This window comes from Argiope bruennichi, chromosome 10, assembly GCF_947563725.1.
Source record: "Argiope bruennichi chromosome 10, qqArgBrue1.1, whole genome shotgun sequence".
Lineage (NCBI taxonomy): Eukaryota > Metazoa > Arthropoda > Arachnida > Araneae > Araneidae > Argiope > Argiope bruennichi.
Genome location: NC_079160.1, coordinates 44,139,257 through 44,157,577, shown reverse-complemented (window position 1 = coordinate 44,157,577; position 18,321 = coordinate 44,139,257). Strand labels below are relative to the sequence as shown.

At 29.5% G+C, this 18,321-nt stretch overlaps 1 protein-coding gene across 4 annotated transcripts in view; it reads left to right on the top strand.

The window, feature by feature from the left end:
* The window catches only part of LOC129988363 (PI-PLC X domain-containing protein 1-like), a 32,690-nt gene extending 16,375 nt beyond the window's left edge, over positions 1-16,315 (top strand). For all 4 annotated transcript variants that reach the window (XM_056096569.1, XM_056096571.1, XM_056096570.1 and 1 more), the window contains exons 2-4: positions 12,390-12,511; positions 13,429-13,740; positions 15,368-16,315. In XM_056096569.1, coding sequence (XP_055952544.1) covers positions 12,409-12,511; positions 13,429-13,740; positions 15,368-16,287 — 1,335 coding nt within the window. In that variant the 5' untranslated portion in view covers positions 12,390-12,408 and the 3' untranslated portion in view covers positions 16,288-16,315. The remainder of the gene's footprint in view (positions 1-12,389; positions 12,512-13,428; positions 13,741-15,367) is intronic.
* The last annotated feature ends 2,006 nt before the right edge of the window (positions 16,316-18,321 follow it).

The following is an 18,321-nucleotide window of genomic DNA, read 5'->3' as shown; positions in this document are numbered from 1 at the left end:
AATTGCTGTAAAGTTTTTTAGTTTAAATTTAAGTAATTTTTAAAAATATTTTACAACAATATTTTCATAACTGTGAATGAAACCCAAATCGTTTTCACTGCCTCGTCGAATATTTAATCACCTGATTTTCTTCCATTGTTAAAAGCTATATATAAAAAAAAAAAGGATTCTATCGAAGTGTAGTTTACACGATAAATAAGAAAGTGAAGTTATGGTATCGCAACAGTTAGAAGATATATGAACCCGAAATTTACATTTTTAATAGCACTATGATGTCAGGGGACTTGATTCTATTAGAACAGAAAAGGCGTAAGGCTATTAAAAAAATACGTCTTTGCCTGAAACTTTGACTGAATTTTGGACATGGAGTTATATCTCAGTGATTTCATTGAAATTAAATACAAGCAATATTATTGGAGGCCAAGCTGGTCGCCAAAGATGGCTAGTGAGTACTATGAAAATGAAATTATAATACCACGAAAAACATGCAGTTAGAAGATATATTCACTAGACAGCAACGCTTTAAATGGCTGATTTTCAATCGGATTGTTCAATTACACAAGAAATAGAAAGCCGGCGTCCTGGCATAGGGGTAGCGCGTCTTCCCCGTGATCTGGGCGTCCCGGGTTCGAGTACCGGTTTGGGCATGGTTGTTCTATCCATGAGATGTGTGAATGTGCCCTCCTGTAAAAAGGGATTGTGCAAGCGAATGAGTGATGCGTGAGTAGCAAAGTCGTACTCTTGGCCCTAGTTGGCTCTACTATAAAATCAAGAGACGCTCCCCCTCAGGCTTAAATCACTGTCTTCGAAACAGCGGGCTTATATATAAACAAGTGCCATAAGAAACAACAACAAGAGAAATAGAAAAAATGCATTTCTTCTAAAATAACACAGCGTTATTGTCTTTGAAGCTAAAAATTGCCTCATTGACGGTGTACTCAATATCAAATCCTAAATAATAGAATTAATTGAAATTAAGCGCTATAATGTTTTAAATGAAGCAATTGGGGGCTAGAAGTAGAGTTTCAATTTAGAATTAAATATCTAAAAATATAAAAAATGCTATTTGTAAGTGTTTAGAATACCTACGAAAATTTATAAAAATTCCAAAGCAATTTAGAGATAAAAACGACCAAAATAAATATGAAATTAAAAAATCAAACTGTTTATCAGTATCAGTTTATTGCATGGTGTGTGAATTTCTTGGTCTCGATTTTGCTTGACGGAAGTTTTACCCAAAATTAAATTATTATTTAAAATTTTCTGAGAATTTAAATATACACAGTAGAAATGTAAAATTAAGTCAATATAAGTGTTTTCTACTTATCAAAATCTGGTTTTAAATATGCATGCACTGTACATACATATCATACATATTTTGTTACTAAATTTTGACCTTAAGCTCAAACGCTTCATTGCTCTGAGAAGTTTTTATATTCATTGCATAGTATTGCATTTGGAATTTAAATTTATTATAATGTTAAATTTTTTAACGAATTTAATATTATGTAATTTTTTTTTTAAAGAGCCAAAAGTGTATACAAGTCCTCTTCTTAAACAAAATGATTTCTGAAAGATTTGTTCTTAAAAAAGCGACATAAAGCAATAAGGAACAAAACTATTCATACCGCAGGAGTTTTATCGAAAGGATTGCAATTTTTATATAAATAATATAATTTGAATAGTGTTTTAAATTTATAACACTTTTTATCATCTTGAATAATTTATAGTATTTTGCCTTTGAAGAAAAATACACTTTTATTTCATATTTTTAGACTTCTATTTTCTTACTCTTTCATAGAATTTATATTTTCTTCATGCATTTTTTTTATAATTCATTCTTTATTTTTTTATCTAATATTTTAATGCTTATGTTTAAAAAAACCTTTTTTGAATATTTTGTCTGGATTTGCAAATGAATAATTCGGACTATCTACTGTAGGATTAATATCTGCTTATAAATTGACAGATTTTTCTTTTAGGCAATTTATTTGTTCTTTTATCTTCGTCGCGATTGCTTTTATTTAGAAAATTATATACTTTTTTTTAATGATAAACCGAACTTAACAGCACGCGAAGTACTCATTATTGCTAGAGCATGATTCATAGATCCTCTTTCTTCTCCATATATTCAGTTCATTTTTATCAAGAAATATAATAATTATTTTATTCATAATTACGAATTATCTGGTTACATTGATTCATGTCTTGCGTTACTAAAAAATAATAAGTTTAATTTCATTTTATTTTACGATTAATATTCTTTCGCAAAGGACATTTATTTTCTGAATGATATTCCATTACATTTTGTTCGAATAAAAACATTTTTTGGTTGAACTTATTAATCTGTGTAGTAAAATATTTGTTATTATTTCTGTATTTCCTCTTTCTATTGATTCTTTCAAAACTATTTTACAGTGTTTCGTAGAATTCTTTAATTCATTCCTTTTCCCATTGAACCTTATTTTCCATAATTTTCTTTCCTTTCTTTTCTTTTTGTTCTGAATAAATATGAACTACCTTTTTTGATAACATAAACGGTACAATGGCGACTCAAAACGGTGTTTCTTATTCCAATACATATATTTTTAATTGGAGCAACTTCAGAATAAAATTTCGCTTTGATTGAAATATTATATATTTGAAAAAAAAAAAAAACCAGTAAACATTTTTTAAATTGAATTTCTATACAAGAAATATATAATAAAAAGATTTTTTAATTCTTAACAAAAGATTCTAAAATTCAGAATAGAATAAAGCTTTAGATTCTGAGTTAAAGATCGAAATTTAGATTGCTATTTATAGAACAAAATGCCTAACGTATAAATACATTTGTTCGGTATAAACTTACATATACAAAGGCAATTCTTATTTTAATTTTATCCTCTGTATTGGTTTTGTTATATTAATTATTAATAATTTCAACTCTATTCTGTTGGATTATGGTAATTTTGTAAATCAACGCTTAAATTATAAATCCTTAAAAATATATGTGGCAATGATTAGGAATGCGTATGCAAACGATTTTCTCTTCCATTTTTGCAAACAAAATCTTGCTTAAAAATGCTTGCACTTTTTTGGAGAATTAAGATTGAATGCCTTGATTAGCAGGAAAACTATAAAAATTTATTTTCAAACCGTAATTTAAAATACGGCTTTTAAATTAATGCATTATTTATTAAAACTATAAACAATCTGGTTTTTTATTGTCATAATAATATTGCAGCCATAGTAACCATAGTAACCATTTAAAGATTTCCATAGTAACGTCCAGTTAATCAAACTTTCTACTTTTTTAATTTTTAAACACGTATGAATATAGTTTGAAAGTAATCCTATAGCAACTGAGTTTTCACACATTGCAACTGTTTTAATTCTTGATTAGTTCAGAAAATCTTTGGTAGTAGTCTTTGAAAAATGACCTTCTTTTGTTTTGACTCTATTCTATAATTTTTACATATAAATTAATATCAAGAATTTATTAATGAATTTTACTGTCAAAAATAATTCAATACTAAAATATTTGTTAACCAGAATTCTCAGACATTTTATAAATACTTTTCCCTTTTATTTCTCGTTCTCCTTTTTCTAAACTTCTGGTCACATTGAAACCTAAGAATTTCGACAATTTTGAGCTTTTCTTTGTTCTCATTGGCCCTTAAAACTTCATTGCAGTACTTTATTGGATTTGAATCTGATCGACTGAAACAATTAAAAACACATTTAGAGGAAATAAGCTCTTGTAGTTTATTATCGCTATGTACGAACTAGGAGTATAGATTTATCAAAGATTTTGTTTCTCACAAAATTCATAAAGAATTTCACTAAGCAACGTAATGACTGGAAATTAAGCGGTGGCGTAGGAGGTAAGGGAGGAACTATAAGTGTTCCACTCGGTTTAAAGTCAGTTTAAGAGTCTACGGACTTAAAACATTAATGCGAATATGCCACTTTTTGAAGTAAAATATCATGAAGGAATGAAAAAAAAATAATGCCATAGCCTGAGCGCCATTTGCACTTGCTGATTTATTACTGAAGACTTGGGCGCCAGAAATTCATATAGTTTTCATTGGGCAACAATTACATTAACTGCGCCCTTAATTTGTAGATCATTGCACCATTGATTTTGGAAATGCAAATATTAGTATAATCTCGATTTTTTTATGCCTTCATTTGTCAGTTCATTCCAAAATCAATAATTTTGTAATTTATATTTTTCCGTTTCTAAAACAAAGTCTATATCAAACTCATTTATATATTTTTTTCTGAAAGAAAGTTATTTTTCTTTTCTAAAAGGTAGTTTATACCAAAGAGACCTCATTCCTCTAATTTTATCACAATTATCTGTTAGAGAAGTATTTTAAATGACAATAAATAAATCTCACCATCGAATTCAGTAAAGCTGATATCTATGGTAGGATAGCAAAACTTTTTTTCACTTAATTATAATCTTGTGTAACGTAATTTTAATATATTACTAAGATCCTTATTAAGATTCGACCAGGAATAAAACACGAAATTCAAAATGAACTAAAACACTATAAAATATAATTTTTTAAATAAATTGAATGAATTAAAATGACACAGAATTTGGATTGCATTAACTGGAACACTATAAAAATATTTTTCAGTAAATTTAATGAATTAAAACTACACAGAATTTGGATTGCATTAACTGAGAGCTATTTGTTATATACTTGACCTATGAGGGATTTACGTATTTTGCGGCCATATGCATTGCACATAAAATGGGGCTCCTTTTTTAATAAATAGTTAAATTTTGTTTAATACATGTACATATTCTTGCCTTTATCAATATGTTAATGATTTATTTCAATAACTTTGCGAAAATGCATATATTTTTAATTACTTATTAATTATTTATTTAATGCGCTGTCTGTGCGTTAACACACAATTATATTTAAGCAGGCGACTGATGTTTATAGATACTGTAATATCCAATACACATAATGAAATAAATAGAAACCTGACTAATTGAACTACCATTGGAGGCACCTCAGAAATAAGGATCAGAAGCTTCCGGTATAGTGGTTGGTTCCCGCCACCCAGGTGGATAAAGAAATGGTGGAGGTCGGCTACCTTTTATCGATGACGGGATGTATTTTACACGGGAAGGGTTGTACCGTGGCCGGTGATGGCCCTTAGATCTCAACCATAGTTCCCGTAAGGTTTGCTGTCGCGACGATCCATCAATTAGAATTTTCCGTGGTCCTTTCGGTGGGTCGGAGTAACCGGTTATGGTAATTGTATTTAAATTGTTGCTATTACCTTAATATTTTATAATTCATTGAAATTATATTTTTTACATTTTATTTTTCGGTCAGATATATATTATTTTTTAATCGATGTGTCTGCGATCTAGGTAGGTTGCCTAATCTATCTCATCAGAAATCCGCCACTGCATTGGATATGCAGAAACTTTCTCATAAAATAGTACTTTTTTTGTTCCTAATACTTAAAATCAACAAGAGCAAATTTTATTATTTTAATATGAACACAAATGATATTAATACTTTTTTATAATAGTGCTATAAAGTTTCTATTCTTGTGGCAGCGGCTCTTGAAAAATTTGCCCAAAATAGTTACATGGGCCAAGTTTCATTTTTTTCCCCTCTCCATCAGACATTTGCCAATACTTGGCCCAACTTCAATCACGCGATTTGGACCTATAATCGATAGCCGTAGGTTTCTGCAAGAAAAATTGTTACTTAGTGATCTAATTTGCCTCGAGGAATGTTTCGCGGTTTCTTTTCTACTTGTTATACGAATGTGGGTCAATAACACTGATAAGTACTGTGGAATGCAACAACCCTCCCCTCCCCCACTGAATTGTTAGGAATAGCAAAGGCCACCTGTTCATTTGTAGAAAATAAATGGTTATAATTGCTATTTCATGCCGTTTTAACTCAAGAGATTGAAGATCAAATGTAGCTTGGAATTTGAAAACATAAATTTTTTCGTGATATTGTTTTTTTTATCCTTGTTTTAAAGAACTTAACTATTAATGAATGCTTATGTGGTTCAAATCCAAGTTAGCAACAATTCCGTCATTTTTAAAAAATAATTTTGAGTAATTTGTATAGTTTATAAACAAAATTATTGACCTTCTATTTTTGTTTTAGTGAAATTGTTTTAATTAAGCATTTAATGCTTTATATGTGATTTTTCCATTAAAATTAAGTTGAAAAATTAAATTTTTGAATCATTTTTCTTCATTTCTGATGCTTCCTTATAGAGACTTAAGGTATGCGACTAAGTTCGGGATGAGTGTTTAGAAAAACGTCGGAAAATAGCTATATTTTTGAATATTTGCATCAAAAAAAGCTTGAAGAAATATATATGAAATCAAAATATACTAGTTAAGTGGCAAAAGTTTTTTTTTAATGGAAAAAAATGTCTTTTTTTTTGTAAAAACAGATAAGGCAAAAATTTTTTAGATTAAAAGTTCATCAAATGATTTGTTTAAAATTTTGCAGATAGCTTAAGAAATATATTATTTAGTTCTTGAACTAAAAATAAACTGTATTTCTAATCATTATTTATGTATCATTCTTTAAATGATAAATAGCATGAAATGTTCAATTTTGTTCGCATTGTGAACCTCTGAAACAACCATAAAATATTTCTAAATGAATACATTACTTATCCACTAAGTTCAGGAACTATAGAACAGATAGCGAAATCATTATACCAAATTTTTGTCAAAAAATATGTATTAGATTTTAATTTATGAATTTTTTCTTAATAAAATACAATCAAAGATAAGAATTTGAGAAAATTTTGTTTAAGTATGTAAAGTAACATATGAAATATTTAAATGCGAAAATAAATATCAGTGTAACTTCTCAAAAAATAGAAACAAAATTCTAAGGATTTTATAATGAATCTCGTTCAAACCTTGAGAATATTAAATAAAAAAAATCACAATTTCACGAAAAAATCGACGGTTAAAAATAGTCACTTATCTTAAACAAATATTGATGGATAATAAAACGAAATTAACTCTTTCTAGGGTCGTGGGAAGTATGCCTCCCACCAAATTTATCTATCTTTGTATGAATTTATGTAGGTTAGCCCAAGTTCTGACAAAAAATTTTTAGAAAGACAGAAACTTAGATGCTTCAGTTCTTTATCTTACACAAAATGATGTGTCTTGATTTGTTACTTAATTATTAATTAACCAAATAAATTAATGAATCAAATTAAATTTATCTAATAAGTTAAATGAATCCCTTTTCTTATTCTAATTTCAAGCCTAAAAATATTTTAACATAATATGACTAGAAAAAAATGGCCCTTTAAAGGGTTAGTAAAAATAAAGCAGATTCAAATCTCTATATTGAGATATAACAAAATGTTATTCTTAATCATCAACACTTTAATCTTGAAATAAAGATATTTAACTGTCTTTTTTATTTTATTTTTAAAACTTATCTTTATATAGCAGCAATGGCATAAACATTAAAAATGCTTTTAACATCAACACAGCGCGCGTGAATACAAATTCAGTAACTAAAACAATGAATATATATATATATATATATATATATATATATATATATATATATATATATATATATATATATATATATATATATATATATATATATATATATATATATATATATATATATATATATACACAGATGAATGTTTGTTCGTATGCTTTTTATACAAATCTTCATTTTTTTTTTTGTCAGATCTTGAATGTAAGCCAGCACATATGCTCTTCAAAATGAGAAGAACATTAATGCCAAGTTTCAGAATTTCAAAAATTATTTAAAATATGCATTAATTGAAACTTAAGTTTTTTTTTTCTTTTCAAATCTCTCTTCCAAAAATAAAAATTAAAAAAAAAAACCAAACGATTTTTAATCCAAATAACTTTTATATAATCTCAAAATTGAAATAAAAAAATATTATCTTTTTATTGAAACCAATGCCATTTTCGTACTTTTTAAAAAAATTTAATTTAATAATTTTAAAAAACTTAATTTGATATAGATTTGTAACAGTGCTTTATTCTTACGTCGAAATTCAAATTAATTTAATTGTTCTATCAAACCCTTCAATCGCATATTTTTAGCAATGTTAAATTAAGATATTAAAAAATTGCTAACTTTGGACAACAATTTTGAAGCAGAATTTTCGTTTCCGCTTTTATTTTGTAAAATATTCATTTTTTAATTTGGAAATTTACACTCACAGCGAATTTTAATAGATTGATTCCATTAAATTCATATTTTCAAAAGAGACATTTGAAATAAATGCATTCAGTATTAATCGTAGTTTAACAAGTAAGAAAGTCAATATACTAATAAACAATCTGGTCTGCAAAGGCGACCAACTTAAATAATACTGATAAAATATATTTAAACTATTTTAAATGTGTATGAAAACTCGAGACAAAATAGTACAGAAATAAAATTAATACCACTGAAAAACTTATTATTATTTTTTTTTTGTATTAAAGTTTTTACAACAATATGATCTAAAGTTATTGAGGGAAACATTGAAATTTTGACTGATTATTTTCTCGTATACGTAATATGGAGAAAATATAGTAATTGTCAAAGAATTCGAACTCGAGATTTTTGACGAGTGTCCACATTTCAATGATTTTTTCATATCATGCATATTGCATGACGCAATTTACAGAAAGCATTCTAATTTATAAGCATAAGCGTTTAAAAAAATTTTTTGAGCATAAAAAGAAAATCACGTGAAATTTTTTTTATCTATAAATAATAATGGACAATAATTTTAATCTGTTTTATAAAAAAGTGTAATAAGCCACCCAAATGAAATACATAAATGCATTTGCTTTAATTTTATTCAGTGGCATGCCTAGAGGAATATATCTGCAAATAAAAATCCGTGTCAAAATGGCTTTATCACTACGATTGCTTTTAATAGATTTAAGCGGGAAACATCTTGTCGTTTGCATTTAATTATTTAAAACAATTCACAAGCATTATTTCATTCTACAAGGAACTAATAAATAAATTATTCATTCTGCTTTACTATATGCAGAGAATTCTATATTTATATTTTTATTTTGATACATTATCAGTAATATTTATTCATGAAGTCCACCAAGAATTAATTTAAGCTATTATTTGATATCATGTTACATCTAAATGGCCCAACATGGAAAAACATGTAATTGTAATTAATTAGTTTTAAAATAAAATGTATTTATACTTGAATTAAAATAGAATCGAGGAAAACATTCGACTGAGAATTCTGTTACGAAATGATTTATTTATAATTAAGAAGAATCGTTTGTCTTAGAGTAGACACGCTTCTTATCTAGGTCAAGACTGATAAATAGCCTGCGTGCTAAGGAGAATATAAAACAACTTTCTTTAAAATAAATATTGCAATGCTTGGTCTTCTATTCTTATAAAATGAAGTAAATACATACGTGCTAGCATGCGTTATATTTCTGAGGTGTCCAAACTTATCGCATTTGGAGAATGAAATTTGACATAAATAAATAATAGTGATTCCAAACACTTCGGATCTCAAATTTAATTATTTAACATAGAACAGTTTTATTTTAAGATTTTGTATTAAATCGGATTATTTTTATTCTTTCACATTTTCTCAAAGTATCGGTATGCAGAAATAAAAGTCGAGCACTGTCAAAAGTAACAAATGGTTGCCATTTTGAAAAATTGTTTTATACATTTAAAGTAATGTTGAGACATTAAAAAAAAAAAGCATTTTCAGGAAAATTTTATGAATTGAAAATAAAATTACTGCATCTATTATTGTAAATTCGCTATATTTTTCAAATTTTTAGGAGTCATTATTCGAATAATTATCTTTAACTTAAAGTAAAAATGATAAAAATACTTTCATTGATTCATTTTATTATTATTTTTTTTGTAAGTTTAAAAATTTCTTAGCTAAATCGCGAAGAGAAATTATACCTTTTTTGCTGATTTGGAAAGCAACCAAATCAGGAAATACTGAAGCTAGAAAATTATTTTTATATAATTTAAATTTTAAAAGTACCATTTTCAGAAAACTTCCTAATTTCTTTGTCAATGTCCTTTTATGACGTTTCTTCTTTTTTCAGCTATTTGTTTCGATTTTTATCATTTGTATATCGATGTATCATATGTTTCAATTTTAATCGTCTGTAGACGATATCATTGTCACAAATCAGTATTATAATCGTCCGCTGCAGTCTATTACGCTGAGTGAAGTTAAAGATATTTCAGCCGTTTTCGACTGCGTCATTATCAAATGTGAAGATGCCAAATTCTGTTTGGGCCTCTAGTAGCTTAGAGAAATTTTTTTAATGTATATATTTACTGATTTTTTGGTGTACAAATAAAACTAAGCATGCATATATTTAGTTATTAGTTAAAAATGAGTTAGATTTAAATTAAGTAGGATCGAAAATTCACGTTTTATTTGCATTTTTTAATGCTAGATTATGGTAAAGACTAAAAATTGATTTTAGTGATTAGCTTCGATTTGAATATTCCTGAGTATTATGGATAGAGAAGATACCACAACAACTAGACAAAACTTTTAATTTTGCTATATATTTATATCTAGAATGTATTACAAATAATAATTTTTTTCTTAAAAACTTTGCTTAAGAAATATTACTATATGCATGAGATTTTATATTGTTATATTCATGTTTACAGTGTACATGAGGTAAATATAATTTCATGCGTTAGATTTTCTATAACAATTTTCATTAGTTAATCAGTGATAATCATATGATCATATGAAATCTAAATTTAAACTGAGCTTAAAGTAAAAATCTCGCACCAGTTTAGGGAAGGGATGTGTAGAATAGAAACTAGAAATAATATATGCTTCATCTGCAAATGTTTATTGTTTTTTCATGAACGACTTGACTGCAATATTTATTTATAAATTTTTATGTGAGAATTTTTGTTCGATAAAAAGAAATTTTATTCGATGTATGAATGCAATTCTTCTGTTTAGAAAAGTGCAGATTCTTGAATAAAATTCAATATATACAGAAATTTTCTGTGCATGGACTTTCAATAAATTGGTGTTCTATTGTATTTTCTTTCGTATCAACTTATGCATCAACGGGGCACATGCGCTTATCTTATAGCAAAAATATTGAAAATATTCCATGAATCTTTTTATGTCTATTTATGCGTCCCTGCATTTTTATTGAAAAATATTTTTATAATGCTCTATGTTAGTAAAAGAATTCATAGAATAGAAGCAAAAAATAGCGTTTAACTCAATGAAAAGTATTTCTTCTGCGTAAGCAACCTTCTGGTCTTCCGAGAATAGTATTTGTTTACTAATATTGCAGTCATTTTTTAATTTGAATATTTCTTTTTGTGACAACTAAATATCCTATAGAATAAATTGTATCATGTCAATAAACATAATGCATCGCATTAGCTTTATCGAATTTTTATAAACTGTTCGTTTTGAACAAATATAAAGGAAAAAGAATTGTTCGTGCAATATTCAATTAGTGCGTGTAGTTTAAGTATTTGTCTACTTGAGAAAAGACGCGTTCTTTTTTTTTCAAAAAAGTATCATTGCTTTTTATAATGTTATAATTCGAAAGTTTTAAATAGCATTACTTTAAAATACGATTTATTTTTTTATACATTTTTGTAATTGCTTCATTGAATAATTTCTCAAAAATTATGAAATGAACTACATGGAGAGAATATTCAAGAAATAGTTTTATTCAAGGTTATGAATTAATTTTTGAATGACGAAATCAGATTATACTTAAATAGTTATTATTTTGCTTTGAATTTTGTACGTTTTTATTAAATATTGAATAAAAACATAGCCTTTTTTATTTTCCTCTAATTTATTTTAATTGATTGTAGAATGAAAAATTCTTTTGATTCCATCTAAAATAGCATTTAAATTACCTTGTATTTCTTTGTTATAACTACATTAAAAGCAAAATTATTAAAATTGATTTATTTCGAACGTAATTTTTGGAAAGATAATATTTCAGACTTTTAGATAACTTGTACATTTTTTTTCTTTTTTTCCTTTTATTAAGTTTATTTTCCAAAAATTCCATTTTTTTTTTAAATTTCAAATGTTTGAAATTCCACTTTTTTTATCAGCTTATTTTTTCTTCAAATTATATAAATTAAATTTATTAAAATCATATAAATGAATTTCTTTAAGACTTCGGGAAGCATGAATTTAAAATTATTTACCATCAGAAAATGTGATTTATTTCATGATAAGATGATAAGGTCATTGAAGATAAGGATACATTGATGATAAGGTCATTTTTTAAACATCGATACTGTGTACAGACATTGAAGCAGTTTTTGATATGTTGTTGCAGTTTTTAGAGTACTATTGTTTTTCTACAGAAGTCCGGGACCCAGAGGAATGCTGCAACTGCACAAGTTGACGATCACACTGATCACTTGGACTGTGGTCATCTATCTCACAGCTACTGGCGCCAGATGTTGGGTTACATCTCAAAGAATAGGTAAATATTATCTTTTCTTTCAGGTATTTCGATCATACTGTTAAATTTTACGGCTTGCAAAAAGAATAGAAATGGAACGTGTTGTTGAAAAATGCTCAAATGTTTAGAAGGGAAAAACGAAAGTTTGCTCTGCTCTGTTTTCTGTTGTTGGTTGTTACTTACTTTAATTTATTAATATTTCTGATTTCAAAAACAGTAGAATTAGAAATTTAAAAAAAACTTCTGTTCGTTCTAAGTTTAACGTGCTTCAAAGTATATTTCAGAATTCGTATTGAGATTTTAGTTAACATTTGAAGCTAAAAATACTTTATAGACAAAATTTAGGACGTCTTAAAGGAACCCGGATATAACTTTTGAAAAATATTAAAAGTTTTCATTTTTATGAATAACTCGCATTGATTGTACGAAGAAAAATGAAACTATTTTATCCTATTCAATAAGCATGCTATTGTTAAGGATGAAAGGATTTTCAATTTTTATTTAATTTGTAGAGGGGTGAGACTTTTTATAACTTCATTATGAGGTAGATAAAAATAATAGATGAATCTCAGGAACAATTATTTAACTATTTTCTAAGTTCCACATTTCACAAGTCAAAACAAACACGAACACGAAAATACACGACACTCACTAAGAATAGAATCTAATAATGACCCCCAAAAAGGATCATGGGAAATATACTTTGATGTTAATAAGGTAACGCCATCTGTTGTATCAAAAGAGAAGGCAGTCGAGTTATGTAACCGCTCCAGATTAATAAAAAAATTGATTAGTTAATTGTGAAGAAACTTTCTCTAAAACCTCCCTTATGCTTCACTATATATCAAATGAAAAAAATATTGTAATATAATGCTAATTTTCTCATTTTTGTTATTAATTTTTTTAAAGAGGGTGTTCTGTTTCCTATTTTTGATCAGATGTAGAAGACAAAGCATCAAGTCCAAGAGTTCTGTTGACCGTTAACTCTCTGGCCTCGCACAATGTGGAAGGCATCATCACAGAGCGGTTGCTGGAACTTAACTGGTTTAACGCCCCTCCTGGCATGAATGAAGACCCCACATCCTGGGTAGGTCTCTTCAACCATGATCCAGCCGAAGGTAGCCATGATCCATTAGAAGTAGCATCCACAAGAAATAACCCGGATGGATACTATAGAACACGAATACCTTTCCCTAGGATCGAATTTTTCGATAATAAACTCACTGATGGGTGTCTCGGATTCTGGATTGGTAAGGCTGTTTGTTCATGTTCATAATCCTGATTATGCTACTAATCACCCTTGGCAGCCAGTTAGTTCCTTAGGAATATTGATTGGGCATAATTTAAATTAAATATCGTTTGTGCAATTTATTCATGATTCAATCAGTAAAGTATTTTTAAGCATAAAATTGTGATAGACATCAAAAACGTGAGTTTATAATAGTTTTACACCTATTCTATTTAGTGTATACTTGAATATTTCTAAAGGAGTCGAGTCTACTGACGTCAAAGAGCATTAAATGTTTAAGTTCCTGCGTAATATATTTCAAATTACTCGCTGTCTTTTGCGGTAATACGATTTAATTTACGGATTCCAATTTATAATATGTAGAATCTTGCTTTCAGCTTTCGACAACGGAAGGAAATCATGGAATTAAATATTTGATGAAACAATGAAAACGATTTGATTTTCGTTGCCGCAATGAAATTTTTTATTCAAATAATGAAAAGAAATATTTAAAAAAAAAAAAACTACATTAGGAAACAAAATTCATCATAAATTTGCTTGACATTTAAATTGATATCATTAAAAGAGCAATTTTTTTTAAATTATAAAAAAAAAATGGCGTGAAAAATGTTTTGCTCAGTATTTTCGTAAAACATCGTTGAAAAAAAAAAAAAAAAAAAACACCTCCAAAAATTTGATTAAAATTTCGAAAAAAAAAAAATACTCAAAAAATGCACAATTTTGACCTCCAAAGTATATCTGAGCTGAATTTGGTAGCTTTAAATCAAACAGTCTATCTTGTATGGTGCCAACATACAGATGAAAACATTTTCTTTATTATTGGGAAAGATAAGTAATTAATAATCTGAATTAATGAAAGATTGATTTTCTTACCCCAGTAATATTGAATTTACTACATATTTATATTGTTTTTTGAAGTACATTTTACTTCTACAACTTTGAAAAAGAGTAAGTCTGCACTCATTCGAATATATTTATATATAAATTATTAATAAAAATTAAAAGTGTAAATATTTTGGTATGCTGTCTTAGAATATTAACTGCAAATATTCATGTTAATCACTTGAGTTTTTAATCATTCATTTCAGAGTTCAAAACTGAGTTTATGACTTTACGATGTCTTAATAGAAAGTTCCATATTATTAAAGTTCTCTGTTTTCATTAATCTAATCATTATTATAAATATATACTGAGAATTATTTTTAACAAGAATATTTTAGTATTCAGCTAACTCCATTTATTTAAACATATTTTTGATTTTTATTAGCTTAAGAAATGAAATAACACCAATCTGGTTTCCGCCAAATTAAGCCTAATGCTGCCATAATAACCATTACACAAACTATAATACTTCCTAAGCTCAGAAATATGATACATTTCTTGCTGAAATGAAAGGACACTTTAAATATCAAAAATATTCATAATTTTCAAGAGAAATATTTTCATTGCATGAAAGATCATACTTTAAATTACAATTTTGCATGGCTTTTTCAAACAGAATTTTATTTTAACAAAAGCAGAATAAAACTATTGCTTTGATACAAAAGCCATTATTTTTTTTTTTGTTTCTTATAGATTAAATATTGATCTTTCAGCATTTTTTTTCAAACCCTTTAATTCCTTTCCAGGATATATAAATCTTAACAAACTGGTCGCAAAATCCTGCATCAGAGCCAGACCACGCTGGATGTACGAAATGAAAGACATAATCGGCAACAGAACCTTGAAAGATCTCATGATTCCCGGCACCCACAACGCCGGGAGCTTCGAACATTACAGACCGGATCGAAACACTCCCAAAATCCGATACCAAATGTGCCAAGACGAAGATGTCTTTAACCAGCTGGTGTATGGTAACCGATTTTTAGACCTTCGCGTCATTTTCCAGCATGTGGCCGGCAGCAAAGAGAAGTTCTGGATAACCCACAACATCCTCAGGACTAACAACTCTGTCCGAGAGGTTCTGCAACAAGTGAAAAGGTTCCTCGACAACACCAACGAGATTGTTATCATGGATTTCCATCTCTTCTATATGGGTTTCTTGGACAGTTGGGTAGACGACAGGCATAAAGAGCTTATGAAAATGGTCATCAGTATACTGGGAAATTATATGATGCCCACGTCTTACGAGTACTCTACGCCACTTAATGAAATGTGGAAAAACAATAAGAGATTGCTTGTTGGCTATGCATCAAAACAAGGCATAGAGAGTAACCTGTTGTACCCTGGTGTGTTTCATTTGTGGGGTAACAAAGAAACACGACCAGAATTGGAAGAGTTCCTGAACAGGAACATGTGTAACTTCATTCACAGGGGTTTGTGGTCAGCCATGGCAGAACTGACGCCGACGACCTCTGGTGTTCTGATGGACAAGTACGGTGGACTGAGGAATTTGGCGCAAGAAGTTAACGTATATGTCACAAAATGGTTTAGAGAGAGATGGTGGAAATGCGCCAATATAGTGGCAACTGATTATTTCCTAGGAAATAACATTATCGACGTATCTATAGAAGCCAATGCAAGAAAGTTCGGTACAAATTATGTATGATAATAAAATGAAAATTCCATATGTGTTACTTTGAGGATTTTTACTTACATTGTCTTTGCAGACCACATACCCAACATGAATCTATAATATTATTTTATAGATAAAAAAAATCAGTGGAATTAAACCAAAATTGACACGCAAAAAAAACCCGCTTAGTGTATTAAATTGTAAGTTAAATGAACTAAGATTTATACTTTGAAATATTATTGTATTTCAATGAAAAGCTTAACGAGTTTGCCGAAAAATCTATTGAAAAGTTTACTCCTCTTAGTTGACGAGTGGAATTTTTACTCCTCAATTAGAATGAGTAAAATTCAACATTTGTTTTAGTGAAAATTAATTATCGTTTTTAATGCAAATTATTCTATATTTGAACTTAATATGTTTGAGCATAAACTATTTTGCAATATATAAAAAGGGCTCACTATTTAATAAACGAATTGATGATTTAGATCTGTAATGGAAAAAGTTAAAATAGCTACTATCACCATAGTTTTACGCAATTTTTTCAGTTCTGTTCCTTTTACATTTCCCTATCACAATAACCCCCCGGGGGCACCTCGAAATGAGGATGAGATACTTCCGGCATGGTGGTTGGATCTTCCCACCCTGGAGGGTACACAAATAGGTGGGGATCTGCCTCCTCCCATCGATGACGGGACGTACTTCCTTCGAGGAGGGTTGTACCGTGGCTGATGATGGTCCTTAGGACTCAACTACAGTTTCTGCCAGTGTTGCTGTTGCGGCTGTCCGGTCATTCAGCCTTTTTTCACGCAATTTTTTCAGTTCTGTTCCTTTTACATTTCCCTATCACAATAACCCCCGGGGGGCACCTCGAAATGAGGATGAGATGCTTCCTGCATGGTGATTGGATCTCCCCACCCTGGAGGGTACACAAATAGGTGGGGGGATCTGACTTCTCCCATCGATGACGGGACGTACTTCCTTCGGGAAGGGTTGTACCGTGGCCGGTAATGGCCTTTAGGACTCAACCAAAGTTCCTGCCAGTGTTGCTGTTGCGGCTGTCCGGTCATTCAGCCTTGTGGTTTAAATCCGTGTGCCTTCGTGGCTGGTCGGAGAGTTAGTTGGTTGACTTCCCTATCACAATAAGCAACTTTTTTGCAATTTTTTCAGAGTTTCTAATTATATGATTATGTTTAATTTATTCAGCATTGGAGCACAACATTCCCTTTTCTTTTATTCTTCTCGAAACGCCTCAAATGACCAGCTGATTCGCTGAAAATATTGGTTATATTGAATTTCTAATAAATTGTTTGTCCATGATTCCACCAAATTGTATGACACTAAAGGCATGTTATTTTAATAGTTTTATATATTGCTTAGGTACTTACGTATTAACTCAACCACGCCAAAATTCGCATAAATCGCCAAATTTGGCGACCCTACTTACGGCAACCCTACGTGTTATGCGTGGTTTTTCGTAAAGAAATTATTTTGCTTACTGGTTAGATTGAATGCCAAAATTCGCGCCAGGGTGGCCAAAATTCGCGCCAACCTGGTTGCGATAATACGTAAATACCATTGCTTACATGAAACTTTTTAATAGAGACCCTTCCATGACAACGCAGCGTTACCAAAACCAGTAATGCCCGTTCAGCTAAATTTCGGGGTATCGTATTTTTCCTTTTTTTATTAAGGAAGGCATAGCCTGGTTGGTAGAGCGTCGGATTCGCGTCCCGTAGGTTGCGAGTTCGAACCCCGCCGGCCGAAGATTCCCCGCGTGCTTGGTGGCTGACAAAGTCCTTCATGTCGAGAGTAAAGCCGCGGTCCAATGGCCGGATGATCTTCACAGATGTGGTCATAAAACTGTCACCCTTCCTTCGTGGTGCCACCCCCGCCTGTGGCAGCGGACCCACGACCAGAGAAATCTTCAGACGGCACGCGTTCCCCTTTCGACCGCTCAAAACCCTCAATTTCTTTGACTCACTTCCCCCCCCCCCCCCATAGCCCAAACAAATTTTCCGGTTCTTTGATGTTTATCCATCTACCGACATTTTGCGGGAAACTACAGGC